The 23,856-nt window shown below is 38.3% G+C and overlaps 1 protein-coding gene across 1 annotated transcript in view; it reads right to left on the bottom strand.

Moving 5' to 3' along the window:
• Positions 1-23,856, bottom strand: part of lrp5 (low density lipoprotein receptor-related protein 5) — a 57,229-nt gene that overhangs the window by 10,945 nt on the left and 22,428 nt on the right. Inside the window, exons 7-13 of the mRNA XM_084095404.1 lie at positions 22,617-23,013; positions 22,358-22,529; positions 5,110-5,326; positions 4,030-4,319; positions 2,527-2,753; positions 764-948; positions 338-661 (exon numbers count right to left, since the gene is read on the bottom strand). Coding sequence (XP_083951530.1) covers positions 338-661; positions 764-948; positions 2,527-2,753; positions 4,030-4,319; positions 5,110-5,326; positions 22,358-22,529; positions 22,617-23,013 — 1,812 coding nt within the window. The remainder of the gene's footprint in view (positions 1-337; positions 662-763; positions 949-2,526; positions 2,754-4,029; positions 4,320-5,109; positions 5,327-22,357; positions 22,530-22,616; positions 23,014-23,856) is intronic.

Below are 23,856 nucleotides of genomic sequence, written 5' to 3'. Positions count from 1 at the left end.
ACATAAAAACATTGTATAAATAATAATAATCAATTATTATTATTATTATTATTTATTTAATAATTTATTTAATAACATTTTCCTTATTGTTGAACCCTGATTAAAATGCATTGATTGGATTTTATGCAATAATATTTATATTAATTATAAAATATTGAATAATAAATAATTATTACTATTAATAATAATACATTTAGCAAAAATATTGGCAAGGCAAAAAAAATCTTAATTACCTGCCCAAATTGTTGAGTGCAAAGACAATTAGAAGCCAAAGGAGGAACAATGATACAAATCTAGCAACACTGAACACTTGATATGTCTCGTTTAATAAACTCACAGCTGCAGTTGCGTCCGTTTGCCTCCAGGGTGTAGTGGGAAGCGCAGCGGCACTGGGCTCCAGAGGGGGATGCTAGGCAGAGGTGCGCGCACTGGCCGTTGTTCTGCGAGCACTCGTTGGCGCCATCTTGTCTAGAGGAGTGGAAAACCAGGATGTCCATGACATACTCCAGGTGTCCCTGCACCACGGTTCGGTTCAAGCCACTGCGCTTGTCCGCCCGCTCAATACTGCGCAGGTTCCAGTCGGTCCAGTAGATGTAGTCGCGATACTGGGTCAAGCCAAAAGGATGAGGAAGATCGTCGGCCACTATCTCCCTCTGCAAACCTGAGGACAATGCTTTTATAGTTTAATAAAGGAGGTAGGATGGTGTAATACGGTCTATGATTCAAGAGGCATTTATGGTTTTCAAAAGCTATAATTTGTCACCTTTCATGTTTGTAGACTCAATCATGCAGGTGTCCAGGTCTGTCCAGTAGAGCCGCTGGTCGATGTAGTCGATCGTAAGCCCGTTGGCTCGGCCCACTTTGTCTACTAAAGTCACGATGTTACTACCGTCCATGTGAGCGCGGGCTATCCTGGGTCGACCTCCCCATTCAGTCCAGTACATGTACCTGCAAACCCAAATCATTTACTTGACTGCATATCTGACAAAACTAGAATAAACTTTATCAGCCATCACACTGACGAATTTGATTTATTTTGATCTGCTGTCCCTGGGCAGGTTGATATTAACAAGAAAACACATTCTATAAATCATAAATATTACATATACTAAATATTACATATTACTAAATATAAAATAATAAATATATAAATAAAGCTATTCATTTATTAGTCATAAATATAATTATAAATATATAATATAATTTATTTATTTAAATTAAAAACACTTAATAAACAATAACAAGTAATTAAAATATTTTTTTACTAAATTACTAATATTTATTTATATGTAATAATAATAATAATATCAATATTTATTAATTCATTTATATATTAATACATTTATGAAAATATAATGAATGAATGAATCATGAATGAATGTTTAATATGGCTACAGCAAATAAAACTAAATATGAAATACAAAAAAATGAGCACTATTAATTTATTAGTAATTTTTATTTGCTATACAATTAATATAGTTAAATATATTTATTTAACATTTAAACATTAATACAAATTATTAAATATTAATTAATTGTATTAAATATCATTATTAGATAATGAAGTTATTAATGTTTATTTATACATAATATTTAAAAATGTTACTTATTTAATATATAAATGTTTAATCTAGCTACTAAACATAAATATGACATTAAAAATAAATATATAATAAATAAATAAATAAATAAATAAATAAATAATATATACTATTAATTTGTTAGTAATTTTATTAGCTATATAATTATGAACTATATTTATTAACCATACCTTAATTAATAAACATTAACTTATTTATTAATTTAATAATTTATTTAAAAACTATAAATTAATAAAACAATAAAATGAATAATATTTATCAAACAACTAAATAGATAAATATTGAATCAAACAAAAGCAAATAAACTGAAAAGGAATAGCAGGGCTAATCTGCCTGCGTCAAACAACACAAATGTTACTTTCCCCCCAATGCGTAAGCAAGCAGTAAAACGCACACGAGACCAATCCCTCAACCCACTCATTACACCACTGGGCTAAGAGTCAACTGATTCAACACCTCTCAGTGTTAAGGTAAGAAGAGACAATGCTGAAGAATGTGTCGGCTAATAGAGGCAGTCGTGCCTCAGAAGCCACAGGAATGCCTGCTGGGCACTGGAAGACATGACTTCATTCCTCTGAGCCACACGCAGGGGCTGCGGCATGTTGCCACTTGTCTTCTGCCACACATACAACTTGATGCCCTGAGGAAGCACTGTAATACCAATAAGCGTGTCTGTGTTTGAGTATGAGAGTTAAATCAGATATTTAAGTAGTGGTAATTATCGATTAGCATACTTCCAGAGGGCTAAAAAATGTAGGAAGCCTATGGTTAACCATCACAATCCGATTGGTGAACACGGTGTATGCATGTGCAGGATGGCAGACACTAGGTTGAAAGAAGTACTAGGCAATGAATTTAAAGGGCACAATTGTAGCCACAAGAGTCCGAGTCAGAGCAGGACAGACTTTAAAGCCAGTGATCTTACCCATTGGCAGGGTCCAGAGCAAGAGATCGAGGGTTATCCAGGTCTTTGCAGACCAGCACTTGTCGGTACTGGCCGTCCAGACGGGCCACTTCAATTCGGTTGGTGCCGGTATCCGCCCAGTAGAGGTTTCGACCCATCCAGTCCACAGCCATTCCCTCAGGATAGTCCAAGCCAAACTCAATGACTGGTTCAACCAAACTGCCATTCATGAAGGCTCTGCTGATAGTCTGAGGAAGAAAAGTGACTAAAAGTGACTAAATACTAATGCTTAAAAGCATTAATAACAGCCAATTCCTTATAAAACACAATGTTTTCAATTTCCACTCTATTGACTAGTGAGGTTTATGCTAGATTAGATGCATCTTCTATCAACAACCATATTCTATCATAACCATTCTTATGGTTTTATTACTCAAGGCAAGATTCTTAAATACATTTAAGAAAAAAATATTTGTTTAGTTAAAAATGAACTAAAATCACAACATAATTGAAAATAGAAACGACCAAAATAAAAAAAACATATACATATATATAGGGGCTTTTGCACTGGAGGAACCTTTACATAGTTCCTAGAACTATTGGCAGAAGTACCCACTTTTTGGCGTGTTCACACCACAGGAACTGGAAAGGATTTTAGTTCTTGGAACTCCTTTTCGGGGGAACTAAATTAGCTCCTACTTCAGAGTAGGGTCTAACCCAGCACGATAGGAACTATCAGTGACGTAAGTGTATGCTGATGGGCTGAACCGAACGAAGACGAATAAATTAATGGAGAATGTGAGCGCTGTGGGCTCTGGCATTCTCAGCACCGTCAAAACAAAAGTGAATCCAGAGTCACTTCAGAGTTCATGTTGGCGGTGCGAATGCAACCAGGAAAAAGGCCCTAGGGGAATTTAGTTCTCGGGGAAGCACCCTGGTGGCTAGTTCCTAGAACAACCCGGTGCGAAAGCCCCTTATAACACAAGTGTAACATTCGAAAAACATTTAGTCCAACAGGCTGTAGTGCGGTTAGCTGCTAATGCTTTAATGCTGCATTGTAAAAGACACTTTAAAACATTTTCTTGTCTCAACAGCCTAAAAATCCAGCTATAGAATTTCTATGCTGGTCCAAGATTGCTTTTGTTTTCACCAGCACAACAATGTTTCTGAATATTTTCTTATATTCATTCTTACTGTTTTACAAGGATATTCAGAAGGAATTCAAAAAGGCCGGCTTCTTCAGATCTTTTGAGGTGAAACACCTTTGACGTCTTTCCCTCTGACGTTTTATATCTGAGCTCAACAGCTGCTTTGGGTTAGAAGCTGATGAAATCGTTTCATCATCCTCCACTGATACAGAGAACTTTGTATAATCCTGGGTTTTAAAATTACTTTGATTTTAATGTACAATCATACGCTCAAAATGTCAGAATCACTCACCGCCACAACGTTCTGTTTTAAAACGAGGTGAGGCACACTGAATTACCAAGTTAAAATCATGATGAACCCAAAAGTAGTCCATACCTTGGTGCTGACGTCAGTCCAGTAGATCCTATTTTCTAAAACATCAAAGTCCAGTGCGGAGGCCTCCTTGACCCCGGTGAGCGGGATGGGCACGTCATTGCTGTTGGTGCCCAGAGAGATGCTGCGTATATCAGCGCGGTTGGTGAAGAGCAAGAAAGCTTCTGGAACCACACAAGTCCGCAGGTCACTCAGCAACTCCAAGCCCATGGGGCAGGCGCAGGTCAGACCCTGAGGCCGATGGAAGCACAGGTGACTGCAGCCGCCGTTGTTTTCCGCACAGCCGTTAGTGCCTGAATACACACAAATGGAGATCTACGCATCAGCTTCATGGACATGCATTGATCTCATAGTGATATACTGAAGCTGTTTGAAGCATTTCTGTTAGCGGAGGCAGGAAGTCTATCTTTTTTTGAATAGATTATTTATAAATTAAATACATATTACACAATATTGCCTTCAATATCAAATAATAAACAATTATATTTATTACTATTAGTATTTATTAGTGTTATTTTAGTATTATTCTTTTGAAATAGCTTTTATTGTTATCTTTTCTGTTTTCATTTTATTTTATTTTAAGTTTTAGTAACTTTAAGTGCCTTTGTCATTTTTTTGTTTATGGTTTTTTTCCAATTTTTTTAATTTAATTTTATTCTATTTAATTTTATTTCAGTTTTGGCTTTAGTCATTTTAGTACTTCAAATTAAGGCAACATTTCTAATTTTCCTTTGTTTTTATCTAATATTTAATATTTTTATTTTATTAAATACCTATAAATACTTTACATACTTCAGCATTATCAATTAGCAAAAATTATATTTAATAGTTTTAGTTAATGAGACATTGGTATTAATAAATACAATTTTATTAACATTATATAGAAATATAATTTCAATATTTAAAAATTATATATATATATATATATATATAAATAAAATATTATATTAAGTATATAATTAATACTTGTATAGTAAAAAAGTAAAACTTGCTGATATCATTGACCTGATTTTCCATGTACCTTTCAGGTAGACCATTAAACCATTTCAAGTCAAAATATTTTTAAACCCATCTTAAACTTACCAGAGGTCTCTGAGACTTTTGTGGCTTTAAGACCCATGAGATCAGGAAGTTGCTCGACGATGACCTCACGGGTGCTGTTGGCAATATGAACTCTTTCGATGCTCCTCCGCTGCCAGTCAGTCCAGTAGATATACTCTCCCAACAGCGTAAAACCAAAGATATGAGGTAGTTTGTCCTCTAGAATGGTCATCCTATTAGTGCCATCCACATTTATGACCTGTGAATAAAAAAAGAATACATGGTTTCGTCACCTGTCACCATTCACTATTCACTTTTACTGTACTATCCCTTTAAAAACATTGACAGTTGTATGTGTGGTCAGATCAAACGATTCAATTAACAGCACAAAACAGGAAATAAACTAACAAATCAGCCTGAATCGGTTTACGCTCGCCAAACAGCTGTACACCACATGCAGCATTGGACAGATCTCCAAATACTCAGATATTTGAACTGCCATAATTGCAGTATCCTAATCCAAACCAGCTAGGATTTCCCAATTGTGGAAAAAAAAAAAAAAATCCCCAACCAAATATGTAACTGCCAAAAGAGTAGCTATTTTAAGTCATTACAGAGTACGCAAGCTTGAGCATGACTCTTTGAATCTCTACATTTAGTGTGTTTTTTTTCACTAAAGAAAGGCTACACAATCATTCCTACTCCAGTGAATGTGACAAAATAAGATTCCAGTCACAAGGGTTGCATTACAGCGAGGAAAATAACGCAAACTGATATAGGGAGTGGAGCCAGGACATGCCTGAATCTTAAAAAAAAAAAAAAAAAAAAAAAAAAAAAGAGAGAGAAAGCAAGAGAAAGTGACAGATGGGAGGTTGAAACCAAGTGGGTTGCTGGGAATTGGGTTTGTTTCTGAAAAGGTTGCAATTACTGTTTCTGGAAACAGTCCTGACATTACTACTTCTCAAAATAGACGGCTTTCCATTTTTCACATTTAGCAAACGGGTGTCAGTTGCAGTAAATGCCACCCACCTAATCAAATGCATTCTGGAAAAAACTGTCGAAAACTGAAACGAGAAAAACCTCGAAAGCTACTTTCTCCGGGCTAATTACGAAGGCCTGCAACTGATCTGAGTTCAAACACTTGCAATGTCTTTTTCCAATAACCGAAACCACCACTTCACTGAACTAATATTATGAGTTGATAAAAGCGTTGATTTTTATTATTATTATTTTTGATAATACACATAATGTACTCAATATGAAGTCATTACTGGAAAGCATCCATGCTTTTTATGTTGCAAAAGTTGTTGGGAGTTTTTGACATCCTATACCTGTGCAATCAGACACTAAGAAATGCAGTTTCTTGCAAGAAATGCAAGTTTTTTTTGTTTTTGTTTTACTATTTTAAAACCGCCTGCAGCCAGATGTCTTTGTTTGCAGAAAGAAACCCATGACAGTTTACTCTATCATGTCTTCTCCCTGAATGATGAATGAGATTATAAACGCTCAAACGAGCAGGTCAAGATTGAGTGACGGGCGTATTAATGCAGCATATTGTTCCTGGGTAAAGTAGCTCTTCGAACAAAGACTTCCTGTGCGCTGTCTTTCCCAACCCAGAGTTCTTCCTGTGAGGACCAGTGGAGGGGGTTTTGGGATTGGGGCGGTTGCCAGCGGCTGCCAGGGAGGGGTGTCCACCTGATTTATTTCTGTAATGCAGGCCTGCGGAGTGGCTGCCTTTCCTCCGTGAAGAAAGTAAGAAGAGAGATGGAAAAGAAATAAGTGCACATTATTTTAAATTAGCACCTTCCTTTCTTAGTAATTTTGGCAATATGGTGGAATCTCGTGGGGGTTGGGAGGGAAGCTGGTACATTTGCCACCCCCGAGAAGGCAAATACTATGTTGGAAGTAGCATAAGAACTCAGTACAAGTATTATTTCAGCAGAAGGAAGTATGTATTCTCAGGGCTTGACAGTGCAAGAGTTTCACTCACTTGTGCGACTATGTAAGAAATGTAAAATGCATTTATCTTAAAAAGTTATGAAGCTTTATGAAATTTAAGTTTATAAAAAAAAGTCTTAAATATCTTAAATGGTATAACAAACATCTTAATGAACACATTGTAGATTGCAGCCGGAAAAAGTAAAGCACAGGCATACCAAAATAAGAGCCTCTTTGGGCTTGTTTATAATTAAAAGTCCTGCATTATTAATAAAGTTTGTTTGTTTGTTAGAATATTCCCTAAAAATTTTAACTTGGGAGAACGTGCTACTTGGAAAAAAAGCAAGCATGAAGCTCTGATATTGTGCAAAATCCAGATAACCTATTACATTTACAAAAATGTAATTTAGAGCAGAGCGAACTGCATTAAGTACTGTGTAACCCAGAGAGGCACTACAACTGTATCCCATGATGCAACACACTTCCATTTCGAGAGTGACAAATGAACAGAAAATAAAATGTTAACATTTCTCTCTTTACTTTAAGGGTGAGTTCACCCACAAATGAAAATGATCTCAAAATGTACTCACCCTCAAGCCATGCTAGGTATATAGGACTTTCTTCTTTCAGTCAAACACAATCAGAGTTAGTTAAATAATAAAAATCCTGACTCTTCCAAGCTTTATAATGGGAGTGAATAGTAACTGAGATTTTGAAGCCCAAAAAACGCATCCATCGATCATAAAAGTAATCCATTCGGCTCCAGGGGTTTAATAAAGGCCTTCTGAAGCGAAGCGATGTGTTTTTGTAAGAAAAATATCCATTTTTATATTTATATTTTTGGGTGAACTAACCCTTTAAACATTCTTAAGACATTTTAAAACAATACCGGATTTTAAATGTAAAATAATCATATTTATTTCTGAGATATGTAATGAGGTCAAGCAGAATCAAAAGAAAAAACATGAAATGTAATATTGTTATGTGAAACATTTATTGTTCCACAATGCATACTACTTTTTAAATAAAAAAATGGTAGACAGTATATTCTGAACAGTATGCAGCATGCACTCTGAACACTGCCTCTGTCTCGGTCAGAGAAGGTGGTCTTGTGGATGGATTGAGGTGTTTTAATACTTGGAAAAGACAAACTTATTGTGAAAACCTCCTCTTTCCTCACAGTTTGAGACAGCGGAGGCACTGACACTCTGGAGGAATGCTAACAGACACAGACAGTGGGCTGAAACCACAATGGTGCATTTTTCTTACACTCCTCCTAACACATAGACGTCTCGAGGGTTTAAACCGGGCGCCTTCCTGCGGGATGCAGACTTTTCTCAACCCTGGAGAAAGGTTAGAGGCCTACAGCAGTTCATGAAGGAGAGAAGCATGAGGTGATGGGCCAGGCGCGGGACTTTTGACACATCTTAGAGTTGCATCTGATACTAGAACTATAACACAGTACCACCACAAGACTTTTTTTCCCAAAGGAGGTGATATGAACATGCATTTCAAGCTGCCTCCTGTCTTCTGAAAAGGCCACGACAGGGTTTTCAACGGAGGAGGGGCCCTAGACTACAAAAGTGTTTGGTTTTTCCCACCTCCTTCACAAAGCCGTCGACACATGACGTGACAAAATGGTGTTTCTATGGCACCAATGCAGAGCGGAGACACAAAACACACCCATGGAGGCCCATCAGGCATCTTGTGTGGTTCACAAAATTACTGTTTTTACTGTATTTTAGATCAAATAAATGCAGCCTTGGTGAGACTTCTTTCAAAAAGAAATCGTAACAAATCGAAATGGATACACAATCTTCTACAGTTTATATGGTCTTAAACACGTAATATATTCGTTTCTTGAGCTTGAGAACAACAAAAAAAGAGGCTTGGTCCAGTTTTCCCATGGCCGCCTTAGAGTGAGGTAGGAATTCTTTCCACTTGTGTAATCAGGAGTTTTATTGGATGGCATACCTTGCCGACATCTGTTTCCCCTTTGCTGCGCAGCATTGGACATTGTTCCTCTTGCACTGACCCCTCCTGTCCACTCCACCACTGCATCCCAGCAGCATTCCTCAAATCCCGTTCTATGAAATCAAACTTGCTCGCTTGTTTCAGCGGGAGTTGAGTGAAAGGGAAAGGGTGGAGTGCTACAAAACTAATTCGCTGATCTCTGGCAAAACCATATATGTTCGCTCAAGAGATCAAGTTTGCAGCTGATCGATCTGGAACCCAGAAAAGTTCCTGGAGTATTTAAAGGGGGATGGTAGAGTGAAATGAGGGGAAACCGTCGGGGGGAAGGTGAGGCCTATAGAAACGCATGGCTGCCAGTGCACACAGAGGCTGTGTGTGTTTAAGGAGCGGCCAGCTGCCGAACCCCCTTTAGACCCCAGCAAACCCAGGAAGGTCTCTGAGGTCACACAAACACACAAAAGCAAATGCTGAGGGGACTGAAGGCTTTAGATACAATGATAAAAACTAGTAGTACACAGAACACTTACAGAGAAGCTAAATGTGCTTGCAGTGTAGGATTTAAACTAAAGCAAAAGTAATGAACATATTGGCAATAATACTGTTTTTACTGTATTTTTGATCAAATAAATATGCAGCACTGATGAGCATGAGACTTCTTTCAAAACAAAAAAATAAAATCCCCCCCAAAATCACACATTTTTAACTTTTGAATGGCAGTGTATGCATATATGCTAAAATTAATTATATTATAACAAAATTAAAAAACAAAAATAAATGTGTTAGTTAAAAATATTCATTTTTCCACACTACTAATTTCATGGCCTGGCTAATAAATTGTACCACAAAAACTTGCACTTTGATGGTCCTCCCATCAGCGGGAGTCTTTCTTTTCGCTTACAAAAATGCTATTCAATTTTCAGAGACAATTAGACATGGCCATCGAAACTGAAAGAAGGGTGTGTCTTTTTTGTTTTTCTTTGACGGCCTTTTTTCCACTTCACCGAGAATTATGCACCAAGAATAGAGAGTGCGAACCCTAATTTTGATGAAGGAAAACATAAAAGGTACACAACAAAGCCCCCCAAAAATCTCATCAATAACGACGAAAAGTCAAGATGCTGGGGTTTGTTTCTTCAAAGCCAGATTGTAAAAAGTGTCCTGGCACCAGGGTGCCAAGCAAATTCAATATGAAGGCGAGTGAGGTGACAGCATGGCCTCCGAAAACACAGAGCTATTGAGAGAGAGAGAGAGAGAGAGAGAGAGAGAGAGAGAGAGAGAGAGAGAGAGAGAGAGAGAGAGAGAGAGAGAGAGAGAGAGAGAGAGAGAGAGAGAGAGAGAGAGAGAGAGAGAGAGAGACAGACAGACAGACAGACAGACAGACAGACAGACAGACAGACAGACAGACAGACAGACAGTCACAAAAAGAACTCGTATTACAAAATATTCCATTGGAGGGGGGAAAGAAAATTATGATTTCTTGATAAACTCAATTTTGACAAGAGAGAGACATCTGTTTTCTTTGTTGTCTAAAGGACTAAAGTGCGTGTTCACGCATCAAAACGATTGGACGCTGAATGTGAAACCTTGTAACAGAACATACACATCTGCACTCGGATGCCAAACCCTGAGGAGTCACCTGCCAGATTTTTTCAATTACCCAGTCAAGAATAAAATCCTGCAAAATAACCTCCCCTTTCTGCGTGAGCTTTGAAACATCATACGATTTCACCTGAGGTTTGGCCGGCTCTTCTGACAGGCCGACTCAGCTGTGGATGATATTATCTTTTTATCTGTTGTTTGCTTGTCTGGGCCAAGAACAGCACTGCCTTAATTCAAACAGAATGATCGGCCACTCTGCTTCTCTCTTTAAAAAAAAAAAAAAAAAAAAAAAAGAGAAAAAAAATCTCGCCATTCTGCTCGGCGCTGCGTCTGCACTTCCTCCGACTTTGAATGAGCTCGGGGAGACAAGCGCTGAGAAAGTTCCCGATGAGAAATGCTGGCGGATCAAAAAGTGAATGAAAGATGCGACTTGACGGTTATGAAATTGCAAAAATATTGACTCATGTTCCTGCAGGTCATCCGCTTACTGGCGACTCCCACGGGCTACTGGAGTCCTGAGAGGGACGTTATCATTCCCATGGCCTTAACTGACAGCATACAACAGAAACCAGCATGTTAAACAGTTGGTGTCGGATATTTATTATAAGAGCCACATTTGAGACATCATCTTGAGACGTCTTGGGAGATAAAAGTGATATTAAAATGATATTCTAAATACGTTTTCTTGCCATATAAGATGTTCTAACAGTCTGGAGACAAAAACAAAAAGACAAACGTAAATAAATTGTAAATAATAAATATATGCACATACTCTATATATACACACAGAGTATATACTGTATATATTAATATATATACACACATATATATGTATAATACAGAAGTTTAAATAAATTAACATGTTAAACAGTTAATTACAGTTAAATCCTAGTTTTATTGAGTATGTGACATTTTCCATTTGGGCTTCATGCTTTTAAATCTTGCTGGCACCATCTCCGAATTTAAGGAGACCTCACAAAAATGTTTGTATCCTGTTTAACCTATTCATAAACAGGCCAACATAAGTAAATGCTATTATTTTCAGATGCCTAATGCTTCTTTGAGAGAAAAAAACCCCTCACACACCCAGACTCGGGGAGTGGAGCTCTTATGTTTTGACAAAGAGCAGTAAGATGAGAAGGTCAGACAGTCGAGAGGAAAGTATTCGTCTTACCAAAACTGTCACAAATGCGACATTTAAGTTCATAGACAGCAATAAGGCAGTTGAAACAATAAAAGTGACTCATTCTCTTTGGTGAAAATAAATTGGTAACACTTTAGTTTAGGATCAGATTCTCAATGTTAACTAGTTGCTTAGTTATTAGCATGCATATTACTAGGATATTGACTGTTCATTAGTACTTATAAAGCACATATTAATGCCTTATTCTGCATGACCTTATTCTACATCCCTAATCCTACCCAATACCTAAACTTAACTACTTATTTTCTAATTATTAATAAGCAGTAATTAGGATTTTATTGAGGCAAAAGTTATAGTTAGTTACTAGTGAGAATTGGACCCTAATTTAAAGTGTGACCAATAAATTATATGAATATAAAGATCAAATTTACGTGTTACAGTGAACATGGTGTAAAGCATCGATCCATCTCAATATGAAAATTAACAGAAAAAAACACATACATACACAATATTCTTTTATTAATATAGTATTAATATTAATTTGCATTGCATATGATTTTATATTCAAATATATTATATATTATTAGTTACTTACATAAATTACATATTAATTTAGAATATATTTAGAATATCATTATTAGATTATATGCAATACAAATTAATTTGTTATCCAACATACAATTCCTGTCTGTAAACTTAAAGCCTGATGTAGCAGTGTGTGTTTCGTGATGGTTTGGTCACGTGACTCAGCATCATTTCCACAAACTCCCACTGAAATCAATGGATTCGTAATGTTCTTTGACTCGTGTAAACTTGAAATGTTCCCATGCTGATTTTTCTACAGTAGTATGCCGTTCTGCCTGGGACAGCCAAAGGTTTGTCTAACCCGAGCAGAAAGCTACAAGTCTCAATTGGCTGTAAATTCAGAAACAATGTGTTTTCTCTGGGGTACATATGGGATGCATTGTGAGCAGACAGCAGAGTCGACAGCTGCCGGTGACTGCTTACCACAACACTGCTGCTGCTGTGTTTTTGGGACTGCTGCTGTATTATGTTAATAATCCGTGAACATCTCCAGAACAGGAGCGGAGAGCTGGGCGACTTCCCCCTTCACCACCCTCCCGCTGACAGATGTTGGACAGTGGCGAACATCCCTCAGGAAATGAGATGGATTGCGGTGACAATAACCAAGCTACAGGACAGGAATGACTAGGACAGCTGAGTGAAACCAGGCCAAGGGTGGCAGACGTTACACTTTCACAAGTCTCACTTGTAATGTGAGAGACAGGGAAAGAGTAACCGGTTGCAAAAGCATGAAGCACCCATATAGCATTTCCAGGGAAATAATGATAACTGACAATAAACAGCATTTTATGGTCAGTAAGACAACTGATTCATGTCATACTTTTTGCATTTTAACCCTTTCAGTGTTGCATGAAAGCTCAGAAACTGGACTTTACAATGCTTACAAGCAAAGCAATCTGACCAAATCTAAAATACTGCTTTTTAATTTGGTGATAAATTGTGAAATTCCTATTACACAATATGATAATAATCATGACAGTAACAGGTAATAAAAAAATCAAAGAATTGTAGTTTCATATATTGTTAGAAAGGGCCTATCTAGTATACAATATTGAAAAGTCTTTGAAAAACGCATGTTTTTCAAAAAGTGCATGTTTACAGGTGGATTTATGCAACACACTGTAATGCAATAGGTATAATATGCTTGTCCATATGTTAATATGATAATCCCACCCCACGATCCATCTGATTGGTCCAGTGTTTTAAAACTGACAATTCTTTGCTCTAATTGTATCAAAAATAAATTTCTTAAGCTGCAAAAAAAATGTTTTAACAAGATACGCCGTACGGACGGTACACAAAAAAATCATCCTGCTCCAAATATTTTGTTTTTCCGTATTACTACATGAAACAAACAGAATATTGGAAATTGCATATTGTAGAACAGAAGATTCAGATTAAAACAAGCCAAAACACAATGCAATGTGCATAGATATGGGAATAAATATCAAATGTTATGTTTTTTTAAAAATGTTAGCCTACTATTTAAGCACACATAAAACACTATATATGCAGACACAAAAATGTATTCATTTACATGAATAATGAATAAGAGCCATCTCAAGCTTTTCTGCAGGCTGTCAAAGCCCTGCTCGCCTGTAAAAAATATTACATTTGAGCGTTTTTGTTTTCTCAAACCATTTCTAAAAAAACTGCATTAGCGAAAGAATTGCTGGATTGTGTGCGCAGAGCTGGCCACAGGAGATGGAAAATATTACGAAAGTCAGGTGTCTTTTATACCCCTATAATTCAAGTGAAACCGTGTATCCTTGGAGCCTGGAACATCAAAGTTTAAGACCTCATGGTGAAACAGCCAGCAACAGCAACAAACTGTTACCAGGCAATTAACTATAGTGCTGTTTGGCTTGGACTACCACTGGCTGGATTTGCAATTCTGTTACATTTGAGCAGATTCTAGTGACAAAAAAAAAACGAAAGCATAGACCACTCGTCGTACCTACATGGTGAGCATCGATACCATGTTACGGTTTTCTGGGCAATATTCAATTACAGACTAAGTTAAAGACATACACACAAGGTCAGCATACTGCCAAGTTACAATCCAAGTTAAATCCATTTTACAATCCTAGTTAAATCATCATTTATACACAAAAAAATTATATATATATATATATATATATATATATATATATATATATATATATATATATATATATATATATATATATATATATATATATATATATATATATATTTTTTTTTTTTTTTAAGGGCTGTTCACGTTAATGCATGCAATTAATTCAATCCTTATCACGTGAAATTAATCTAATGCAAATAAATGACTGAAGCACGTGTAATTTTGCCATTAACGTATATACAAGCAGTTACAAAGGTGCAAGCACCTGTAACCCTGGTAGATGGAGATTTCTATTCTAACCCTTTAACCCGATTTTGCTTCTCTCTTTGCGATCAGATAATTTTAAACCGTTAAACTCCGGGAAAGTTTTCAATCCAATGATCCAGTAAGCGAATTAATTTAAACAATCAGTCCAAAACAGTGCAAATGTAAAGAAAATTGTCATAGTGTGATTACTTCTGAAGCCTCACGCGTTGCACTGTGTGAAAAACAGACTAAACAGAACATCAAAACACAGCTGTATAGCCAGATGAAACGCAAACTACTTTGCTCAGCTGGATAAAGCAAACCAGTGTCTCACTAGTAAAGTATTGATGGATGAGGATTGCAATCAAAGCAAAGATGACTGCAGTGACGAACATACATCCACATACATACATATACATATGTCATCATTAACTAAAACTATTACAAATTGTTTCTGTTTTTTCTGAAAAACATGTGCTTAAATGTTGCCTGGGCAAGTTTAAGTTGAAATCCTAAAATTACTAAAACTGAAAAAAATGACTAAAAGCACACAACAATATTACTAAAACTTAATGTGAATTTAAATAAAATGCTAAAATAAAAGTTAAAAAATACTATAACAGTACTCAGTGTACTACTAATAACAACTATATGACTACTTAGGTTTCTTACATCTGAAATGAGCTATATAAATCGCATATTGTAGTATGTAGTATAATAATATAGTATACAAATATAACATGTCAACTTCCTGCCTGGGAAGGAAGTTCTCTGGCAGTCTGCCAGACCTGTGTGGGACATCCATCACCTGTACGAACTCCATGTAAACGGAGATGCATTTGAAGCTCACAGCCTCTTCAAAACAGCTTATTCTACCACTACCGTCCAAATCAAAACAGCCCTCACTCTGATGGGCCTTGGATGTGCCGCTAACTCAGACAAAAGAACTATCATTAGCATGGCCAATGTTTTAGCGAGAGGCCCCTCGCTGGAAAAACCCTGTGCAAATCAAGTTTCACGGCTCCCGCCGGCCACAATGTGCCAGGGCCATTGGAGCAGACGCTTTGGGGGACTTTAGAGAAAAGCATTATTGATCCTCTTCACACTTATGTTTTTTTGCCAGCATCCATCAGTAGACGAGCCCTCGGCCACCTCACATCGTTCTGCTGCAAATAAAAGCCCTCTTTCAAGCTGTTGCTTTTCATTGTCACAGTGTTGCCATACTGAAGGGCCATCAAAATGCACTTCAAGATCCATTGTAGTCAAATGGCTTTATTGAGAGGAAAATTAAGACTTTTAGGGAAGAGAAAAGGGGGAAAACGTAGCTATTAAGACTATTTAAGCGAGGCAAATAGACAATACAGAACTGTACTGAAGAAAGGGATTGGTATACAATAATTTCATTTATCATTATAGACTGCACAAGAAGTGGACAACAAATTTTAGGTTTATGCATGTGCAAAACTACGTAGCTAGTCGGTTAGTAGTTAGGCAACACACCGACCAGTTGACAAATATAAGGGTTTTAGGCTCACCTGATACCATTAAAAATATATATTAAAATAAATAAACTAATCAAACCTACTGCAAACTACTCTCTGATATCCTCTTCAAACAGTTTTCCTCAACAATACTCGCATCTCCGCTTGAGACGACCCTAAAAAAAAAGCCCTCCTGTTTTGCGCAAGTTCTGCTTCACTCTGTTCTACATATTTGCCTTTATGGGAACCCAGAAGGCACCCATGGCACTGCACAATCAGGGTTACAAAAGACTCTGTGAAAGCAGAATCTACATAACTGCCCCACAAAGCAAGGGACTTACTAAACCGAGGACGGCACATCAGTCAAATGAGTTATCTTAAACATCTCTACACCGAGGGGGTGAATTGAGGGGGTCTGCGGCGACATCTAAAGGGTTCAAAGGGGCGGGGTGAAGAAGGGGGAGAGTTTGACTGCACAGTAAATAGGCGAAAACACACGGAGAGCGCGACAGAAATGAAAGCCCCACAATTCCCATACGGTTTAAGAAAAAACCTTCCAGTGCAAAGTGCCAATAATCAAGCCTCCTTTTCAGGAGGACCTGAGATGAAAGAGGATGCTCTTGGCACACAAAATGATCCTTCGGTCGTTAAAGAGAACATGCCATGAACCTGAAACACCAGTTGGAGATCTGTATCGCGAAGGTGAGGACATTCCAGGTGGTCGACTGTGAACGCAAAGACCCCTGGATGTGCTTCAGTGTAGTCAAACGTAAGGATAAAAACCTTTTTATCAAAAGCATCATACCTTCAAAAGCATCATAAAAGTGGTTCATAATATTAATGCGCTACATACCAAGTCTTCTTAAGTCAATAGCTTTGTGCGAGGATATTTAAGTCAATATTATTTACTGACTATCTTCAGTGAGCTGTTAACTGCTGGGTGATCGGGTCACTGAGTGAAGTGAAGATAGATTTGAAGATAGCTGCATTCATGAACACACAAGGAGAAGCTCGGATGTCCGTTTGAAAGTGCATGACTGTAGCAGTGACGCTTTAAAAGGGGATGAATCACCAATAATAAAACCAAAAATAAAATAAATAATTGATTCAATTCTAATTTATTCAATAGTTTCAGTTAATTGTAATGCAAATTTAAGTCTGTTTCCCACACACAGCTATCAAATGGTTTAAGAAGACGAGTGCACGAGTCATATGGACTACTTTCAGGGTGCTTTTGCATCTTTTTTGATGCTCTATAGATTGAATTGCAATTGCATGGAAAAGAGTGAGCGTCAAGTGTTTGAAATGTTTTTTTGTAATAAATATATACATTTTTTGTATTCTCACCATTATTTCAGAAAAAGGAAGAAAACGGGAAGAAAAATTAAAGAAGAGACTAAAAAGAATGACATGAGGGTAAATGATGACAGAATACACATTTTTGGGCAAATTATCCCTATAAGGCCAATTAAGGCAGCCATATATTACAGAAAAACATAATATTTTAACAGAAACATTACTCTGTCAAACCTAAAAACCATGTCTCAAAAACAGGTTGAAGAAACTGCTACATTGTCCTTTCACAAACATGAAAAATTAACAATGGAAATGTCCCTAGCCCCAAATGCAATTCAACTTTTCATGGAGGAAGGTAAAAAAAAGGGCCTTTTCAGACATGGCCCATCACCAGCCGTGTTAAAGGGGGGGAAAAAAGCAAGAAGGCAAGAGGGAGGGAGGAGGGCCCGAAAGCCTCCATTCCTCTATTTATAACCATTCAGGCAGTGAACAGCCACATTCCAAATGCCAGAAGGCACTTTTCAAAACTCCTCATTTAAAACTTAATGTTGTTTTCAGCTCCTAAAAAAGAACCGCCCTCCCTCATACCCACCATCAACCAAAAGGAGCCAAGCGGGTTAAAAAAAAAAAACTAAAAAAAAAGGCAAACAGTAACATGTAAATGTGACTCTGTTCGGAGGCAGTCCAGAATCGGCCCTTTCAAAACAAAAAGGGCAGCTGAAATGAGGTAAGCGAGCATCAGTATGCAAAAAAGATAATCTTTAATGAGAAATTACTGATGGCCGGGCTGTCCTGCAACTCCGGCGATTAGCACTTCAAGGGCTTTTCTTCCTTTCAGAGGGTAAGTGGGCCAGCTAAAGAATGGCCTCCGCCTCCATTAAGGTGAATCTGAAGAACCCTTGTGAGAAAAGAGAACAGAACACACTTGTCAGCTGCTAGGAGCCTGGGGAATGTGGCGCAGCCACCCAAAAAGTGCATCTGGTACAGGGGTGGGGTGGCGTGCGTGGATTGAGGAGGACCTCCGCGAGGTTTCGCGTCTATTCTGTGCGGCTTTTGTTCTGGAGTAGGCAGGGGGTCAGTTCTGAACACATGACCACAGGGCTTCCCTCCTCAGCCAGACAGGAGAAAGAGTGTGTCCCGAATCTCCCTTCAAAACACTTTCAAAGAAACTTAAAAATCCTGAATGAGGACTCTTTAATATCTCAATTGTTTCTCCTACACGTTAATGACATTAAATGGGGAGCAAATGAATGAAGTCTTCTGCTAAACAGATTTTTCTCCTCAAAAAACAACCCTGTCCCCTCTAGAGTATCACTAGAACAGTGTCTCAAACTGTGCTCAGACCTGCCAAGATATTGAAGTCTGCAAACAAAAGTCAGAAATATCAGTATGACCTCAAACATTTCTCATCAAATTCATCTAGATTAAATTAACTGAGAAGAAACATTTGAGGCAAAGTTGATCCTCAAATGATAAATAACTAAGCAATAAAGAGCAACAAACGAGCAATAATAATGCTCCTCTGGGGTGACGATCCCAATAGGAAAGAACAATCACAAATGAGATTTATTTAATGTCTCAACTGTTTCTCAGTTACAGCAATGAGATTAAACAGACTTTTACTCCTCAGTCCCCAGGAATCTCAACAATGTCTCATGCAGCACTCAGATCTGCCAAGATAACTGCTAAATTCTGTACTAAATTATCTGAGCAATTGTCTCATTTGTTTAAAAAAAATGTTTTTTTTATATATCTTAAGGAGTAACATTTAAGACAAAGCTGATAATGAAATGAAATGCCACAGTAATCTTACAAGTCTCCTCTAGAGTTTCAGAGAAGATCTCAACAATCTCTCACACTGCAATCAGATCTACCAAGATACCTGCATTTAAGTAAATAAATATCTTATTTGTGTTTATTTTTATTTCTCCCAAAAAAGTAAGGAAGAAACATCCGAGACAAGATTGTAACTTCAATGAAATATAACTCAACTCTTCATTAAATCTGAGCAACACAATGTTCCCGAGGTGATGGTGAGTGACCAATCCATCTGAATTTCAAATTCATCCAAATGTCGATTCTCGAAAAAAGGGCTTTCTGTTGCTCAATGGCGGAACTGATTATAAAACCTAGGCTGCAAATTAACAAAAAACACCTACTACTCTCTTTCCTGTGGAGAATACGATGAAACTGTCAGTAGTCAAATATACAAGCTTCAGCTAAAACAGTGTGTTTTTTTTAAATAAGATTTATTTTTGCCTTTGAGATGGGAGAGTGTAGAAGTCTGACATGGAAGTGAATTGGGAGAGAGAGAGAAGGGGACGGGATCAGGAAAGGACCAAGACTCGAACCCGGGTCGCCCGAAGCGCAACCGTGCTATATGTCAAAAATAGGGAAAAATATATTTTTTATAGGAAACACAGCTTTAAAGAGAGCCAGTGCTCAGTTGTCCTTCATTGGGATGATTTGGAGAGGATTATTCTAGAAGGTGTTGCACGTGGACTTCAATGAGCATCTGGCCTTTTACCGAACTCGATCTGTCAGCAGGAGTGCCCTAATCCTCAACTCATTCAGCTTAGCTTTAACACTGGAAAACACCACCTAGGCTCCTCCCTTAGACGGCCACAGAAAACACCTCCGCATCTCAAAGAGAGTAAAGCAGAGTGCACGCAAACAGGGACTCGCGCAGAGTCGTGGTGGTTTTTAGGCCACCCTTGCCCTGCTGTTCACCCTCGGCCCGCCTGTCCTACTGCCCCTTCTCTTTAAACGCCACAGCAGGGAACCTGGCAGACTGAAAAAAGCCCTGGGTTACGAACAGGTTAGTTGTGATGGCATTTTGCTAGCTGTGACTGTCAGCAAAACGTCCAAAGCAGGCTGCTCGCTGGGAGTTCAGTGTATCAATAAATAATACCTACCCTTTAAAGGCACAGTTTGAGTGCGCTTACATAAACTTGCCACACACCTAGGTTAACAGGTTTATGGGCTTACATAACATGTAATTGACTGTACTGTTATTGACTGACAAATTCCAGATTGATCTATAATGCACTCCATTTGTTAATGTGAGTTAATACATTAGGTTTCCTCAACTAACAAACAACAATTTTATTAATCTAGGTGAATATTAACTTCACATTCAAACACATTTTTAACATTTCAAATTGTAAAAAAATAACATTATATATTATGAATATAAAAATATAAATTAACAGTGAATAATAGATTATTTATAAATTAGCACTAAATAAATGCTGTAAAATTGTTCATTGTAAGTTTATGATACCTAATGCATTAACTATTGTTAATAAATTAAATATTAATGGAATCCATAAGAGAATAAGAGAATATTAGTCCAAGTATAGAAATATATTGAGAGGTAGGTTTGAAAAGATCGTTGAGAGTCAGCGTGAGAAGAAAAAGCAAAAGAGCACGAGAAAATAAGAGGGGGATGTTTCCTTAGCTTCTTTTGTGTTTACAAGACAGGCTTTCAGGCATATTGACTGCATGAAAAAAACTCTGTATTATGACACCCAGGGACCTGTGCCTACAGGTAGCTGACTAATTACACAATGCCCAAACCATGAAAACGCCCAAACCAAGAAGCCTGTGCCACAAAAGAACAGACACTGAGGAAACGAAAACAGACAGAGAGAAATTGTGACAGAATAAATCAAGATGTTTGGTCTGAGGCCTGAGTTAGAATGCTAAAACAGAAAAAAAATCCATCTAAATATGAAACCTTACACAGGAAATCCTTTCAAATATACTTGAGGTTTCACAATGGTTGGGTTTTCGAACAAAAACAAAAGTTCGGGAACTGACCGGATGTCTGGTGTCCCTCTTTTTTGAGATATTACACAACTTGTCTGAGATTCCAAAACCACTCCATACTGAAACAGCTTAATAAGCTGACAGTGTCAATGGAGAATGTGCACTTAATGCACTCTCAAGTCTCACATGTGTCTCAAGACTCTCCCTTTAGAATCTTCCTGCAATTTCACTTACAGCTAGCCTAGAAATCTAGACGCACCCTAGCGGCAGCAAAATGTATTTTGCAGCCAGGGTAGTCTAGCAACTCTCCATTGACTTTCAGAGCTGCAAAAACCTAAATTGGGTCAGGCCAATCACGTCGTGTATGGAGTAGGCGGGGCGGGCTTAACATAATGACGACAGTGTTGCGACGGTTCCCTGCTACTTGAAAACAAAGAATGGCGGCTGCTGGAGAACAGTCTTTCGAATCGGCTTTGGCCGCGACTCTGGAGGACTTGGAGTTAAGCTTTTTTTTGAGAAAAGAGCAAAGAACGGCACTTAAGTTATTCTTAAAAAAAGGAAGATGTGTTCGTAGTTTTGCCGGCCAGATATGGCAAAAGTTGAATCTATCAACTAGCTCCACTGTTGGGAAAACGCTCTGGTTGGTTGAAGCGCTGTCCTATTGCGTGCAGAGTGAATTTGAAAGACAGCCGTTTATCCCGCCCCTCGGATTGAGCCGTGTCTATGGTGAGTTGCCAGACCTAACATCTTGATGTAGGTCTGGCTTGCCAGGATAACTTACAGCAGGATAGGGGTGGAATTCAAATGTTAGTTTCGAATAAACAACTGGATGTTTTCGAGAAAGAGCCTTCGACAAGGCCATTACGATGATCACTTCAAGGAAGTACTTGAAGGACTAGCTGCTCACTTTCGACAAGGAATTTGCCCTTGGATTCTCTGCCAGTTCTCAGGTCCCCTCTCATTACTCCACATATTCAGACTATTCAATCAGCACCAAAGCAAGAGTCTCAATTCACCTTGTTGAGCATGGAACACCATCAAATTTAATTGGTACTCATATATGCTTTTAGTAAAGGGAAATCGAATGAGTAAACCACGCAACAATGTGACACCACAGCACAGCAATTCTCCTTTAAAGTAAAACTTTAGCTGACTTACCTCAATTTTGTCCGTTTTGGCGTCACCCCAGTAAAGCTTTCCTGCGACATAGTCTACGGCCAAACCATTGGGCCAACCAAGAGAGGTGTTTAGCAGCACGACACGGTCAGTGCCATCCAGGTTTGCTCGTTCGATCTTGGCCATCTCCCCCCAGTCAGTCCAATACATGTATCTGCAAAACAGAATCAAGAGGTATTTCAAAGGGAATCTCCTTAGAGATCTCAGAAATTACCTTAAATTAAGTGCATAACATTAATACCCATTTATTGGATCCAACACGATGGCTCGTGGCTCGTCCAGGTTCTCAGATATGAGGACGCGTCGAGAAGTGCCATTGAGTCTGGTCACCTCAATGCGATCGGTGCCAGTGTCCGTCCAGTAGAGGTTGCGTGCCACCCAATCCACAGCAATTCCATCTGGATGATTAATCTCGTTGGTGACCAGAGTCTGGGCGTCGCTTCCATCAATTCGGGAGCGGCGGATGGCCCTAACCTCATCGTCCGTCCAGTAGACATATCCTTCAACCGGGTCATAGTCAATGGCGATTGCGTGCCGGATGTCGCTGACTTGTAAGACTATGTCCGTGAAGTCAGGTAAGTCCAGGGATATCCGCCGAAGGTCCGTACGGCGAGCCAGTAGAAGCACCTGTTCTGCCCCTGGGAATAAGATAGAGATTTGCTCATACGGTTGAGCAGGAGAACAATGAAGACTTCTGTTCTTTTGTCCATCCTGCAAAAGATTCAAGTACCAGAGATGCTGTGGCCTTTGACCTACACTGTCTACATTAATTAGGATGACAGGAACTAGTAAAACATCATGCAAAAAGGTCTACAAAGATGTATATTAAGACTACTACCATGCCTAGGGCATAAATTCAACTCGTCAAAGAAAACTAAGGCTGACAATAGCAATTAGTAGCATGAATTGCAGAGTTGTCCCTGCAGACGTTGCACTGCGAGATCGCATTGCTCCATTACAAAAACCACATGCCAGGTTTAAATACCAATAGTAGAATCTGTCTAGACCCAATCTGTGGAAGCAATTAGGTCCAACCTTGTCCTTATTTAATCTCTCTTTGTAACCGAGTACGCTTCAGTACCCACAACACCAGCTGCGGTCCACGGCACCCAATAAGTAGTGACATCCATCAGCGCTGACACCAATAAGAAGAGGGAAAACAGCTCCTCTAGGGTTTCTTGTGCTTTTTTTGCTGCTTTTAGTTTTAATTTGTCCTTCGTTCTGCCTTGCATGTTATCAAAGTGAGTTGACGTCTGACAAAACCAAAACAAATGCCTTCAATTTAGCCAACCAAGCTAAACAAGTACAAGGTTTGGACGTTTGCTCATGCTAATCCTTTGTCCTACTGGACCCGCTTGTGCCCTTGCCTTGCCGCTAATCAAGGTCCAGTACAATGAGGTATTGTTTGAGTTCTGATTAGTTGTCAAACTTTTCAGGAGGGTTGCTTAATCCTGAGGTCAGTGGGAATATGTTTCATTTGG

The sequence above is a fragment of the Abramis brama genome (assembly GCF_963993115.1).
Source record: "Abramis brama genome assembly, chromosome: 20".
In the NCBI taxonomy this organism is placed as follows: domain Eukaryota; kingdom Metazoa; phylum Chordata; class Actinopteri; order Cypriniformes; family Leuciscidae; genus Abramis; species Abramis brama.
This window is presented reverse-complemented; position numbering and strand designations above follow the sequence as displayed.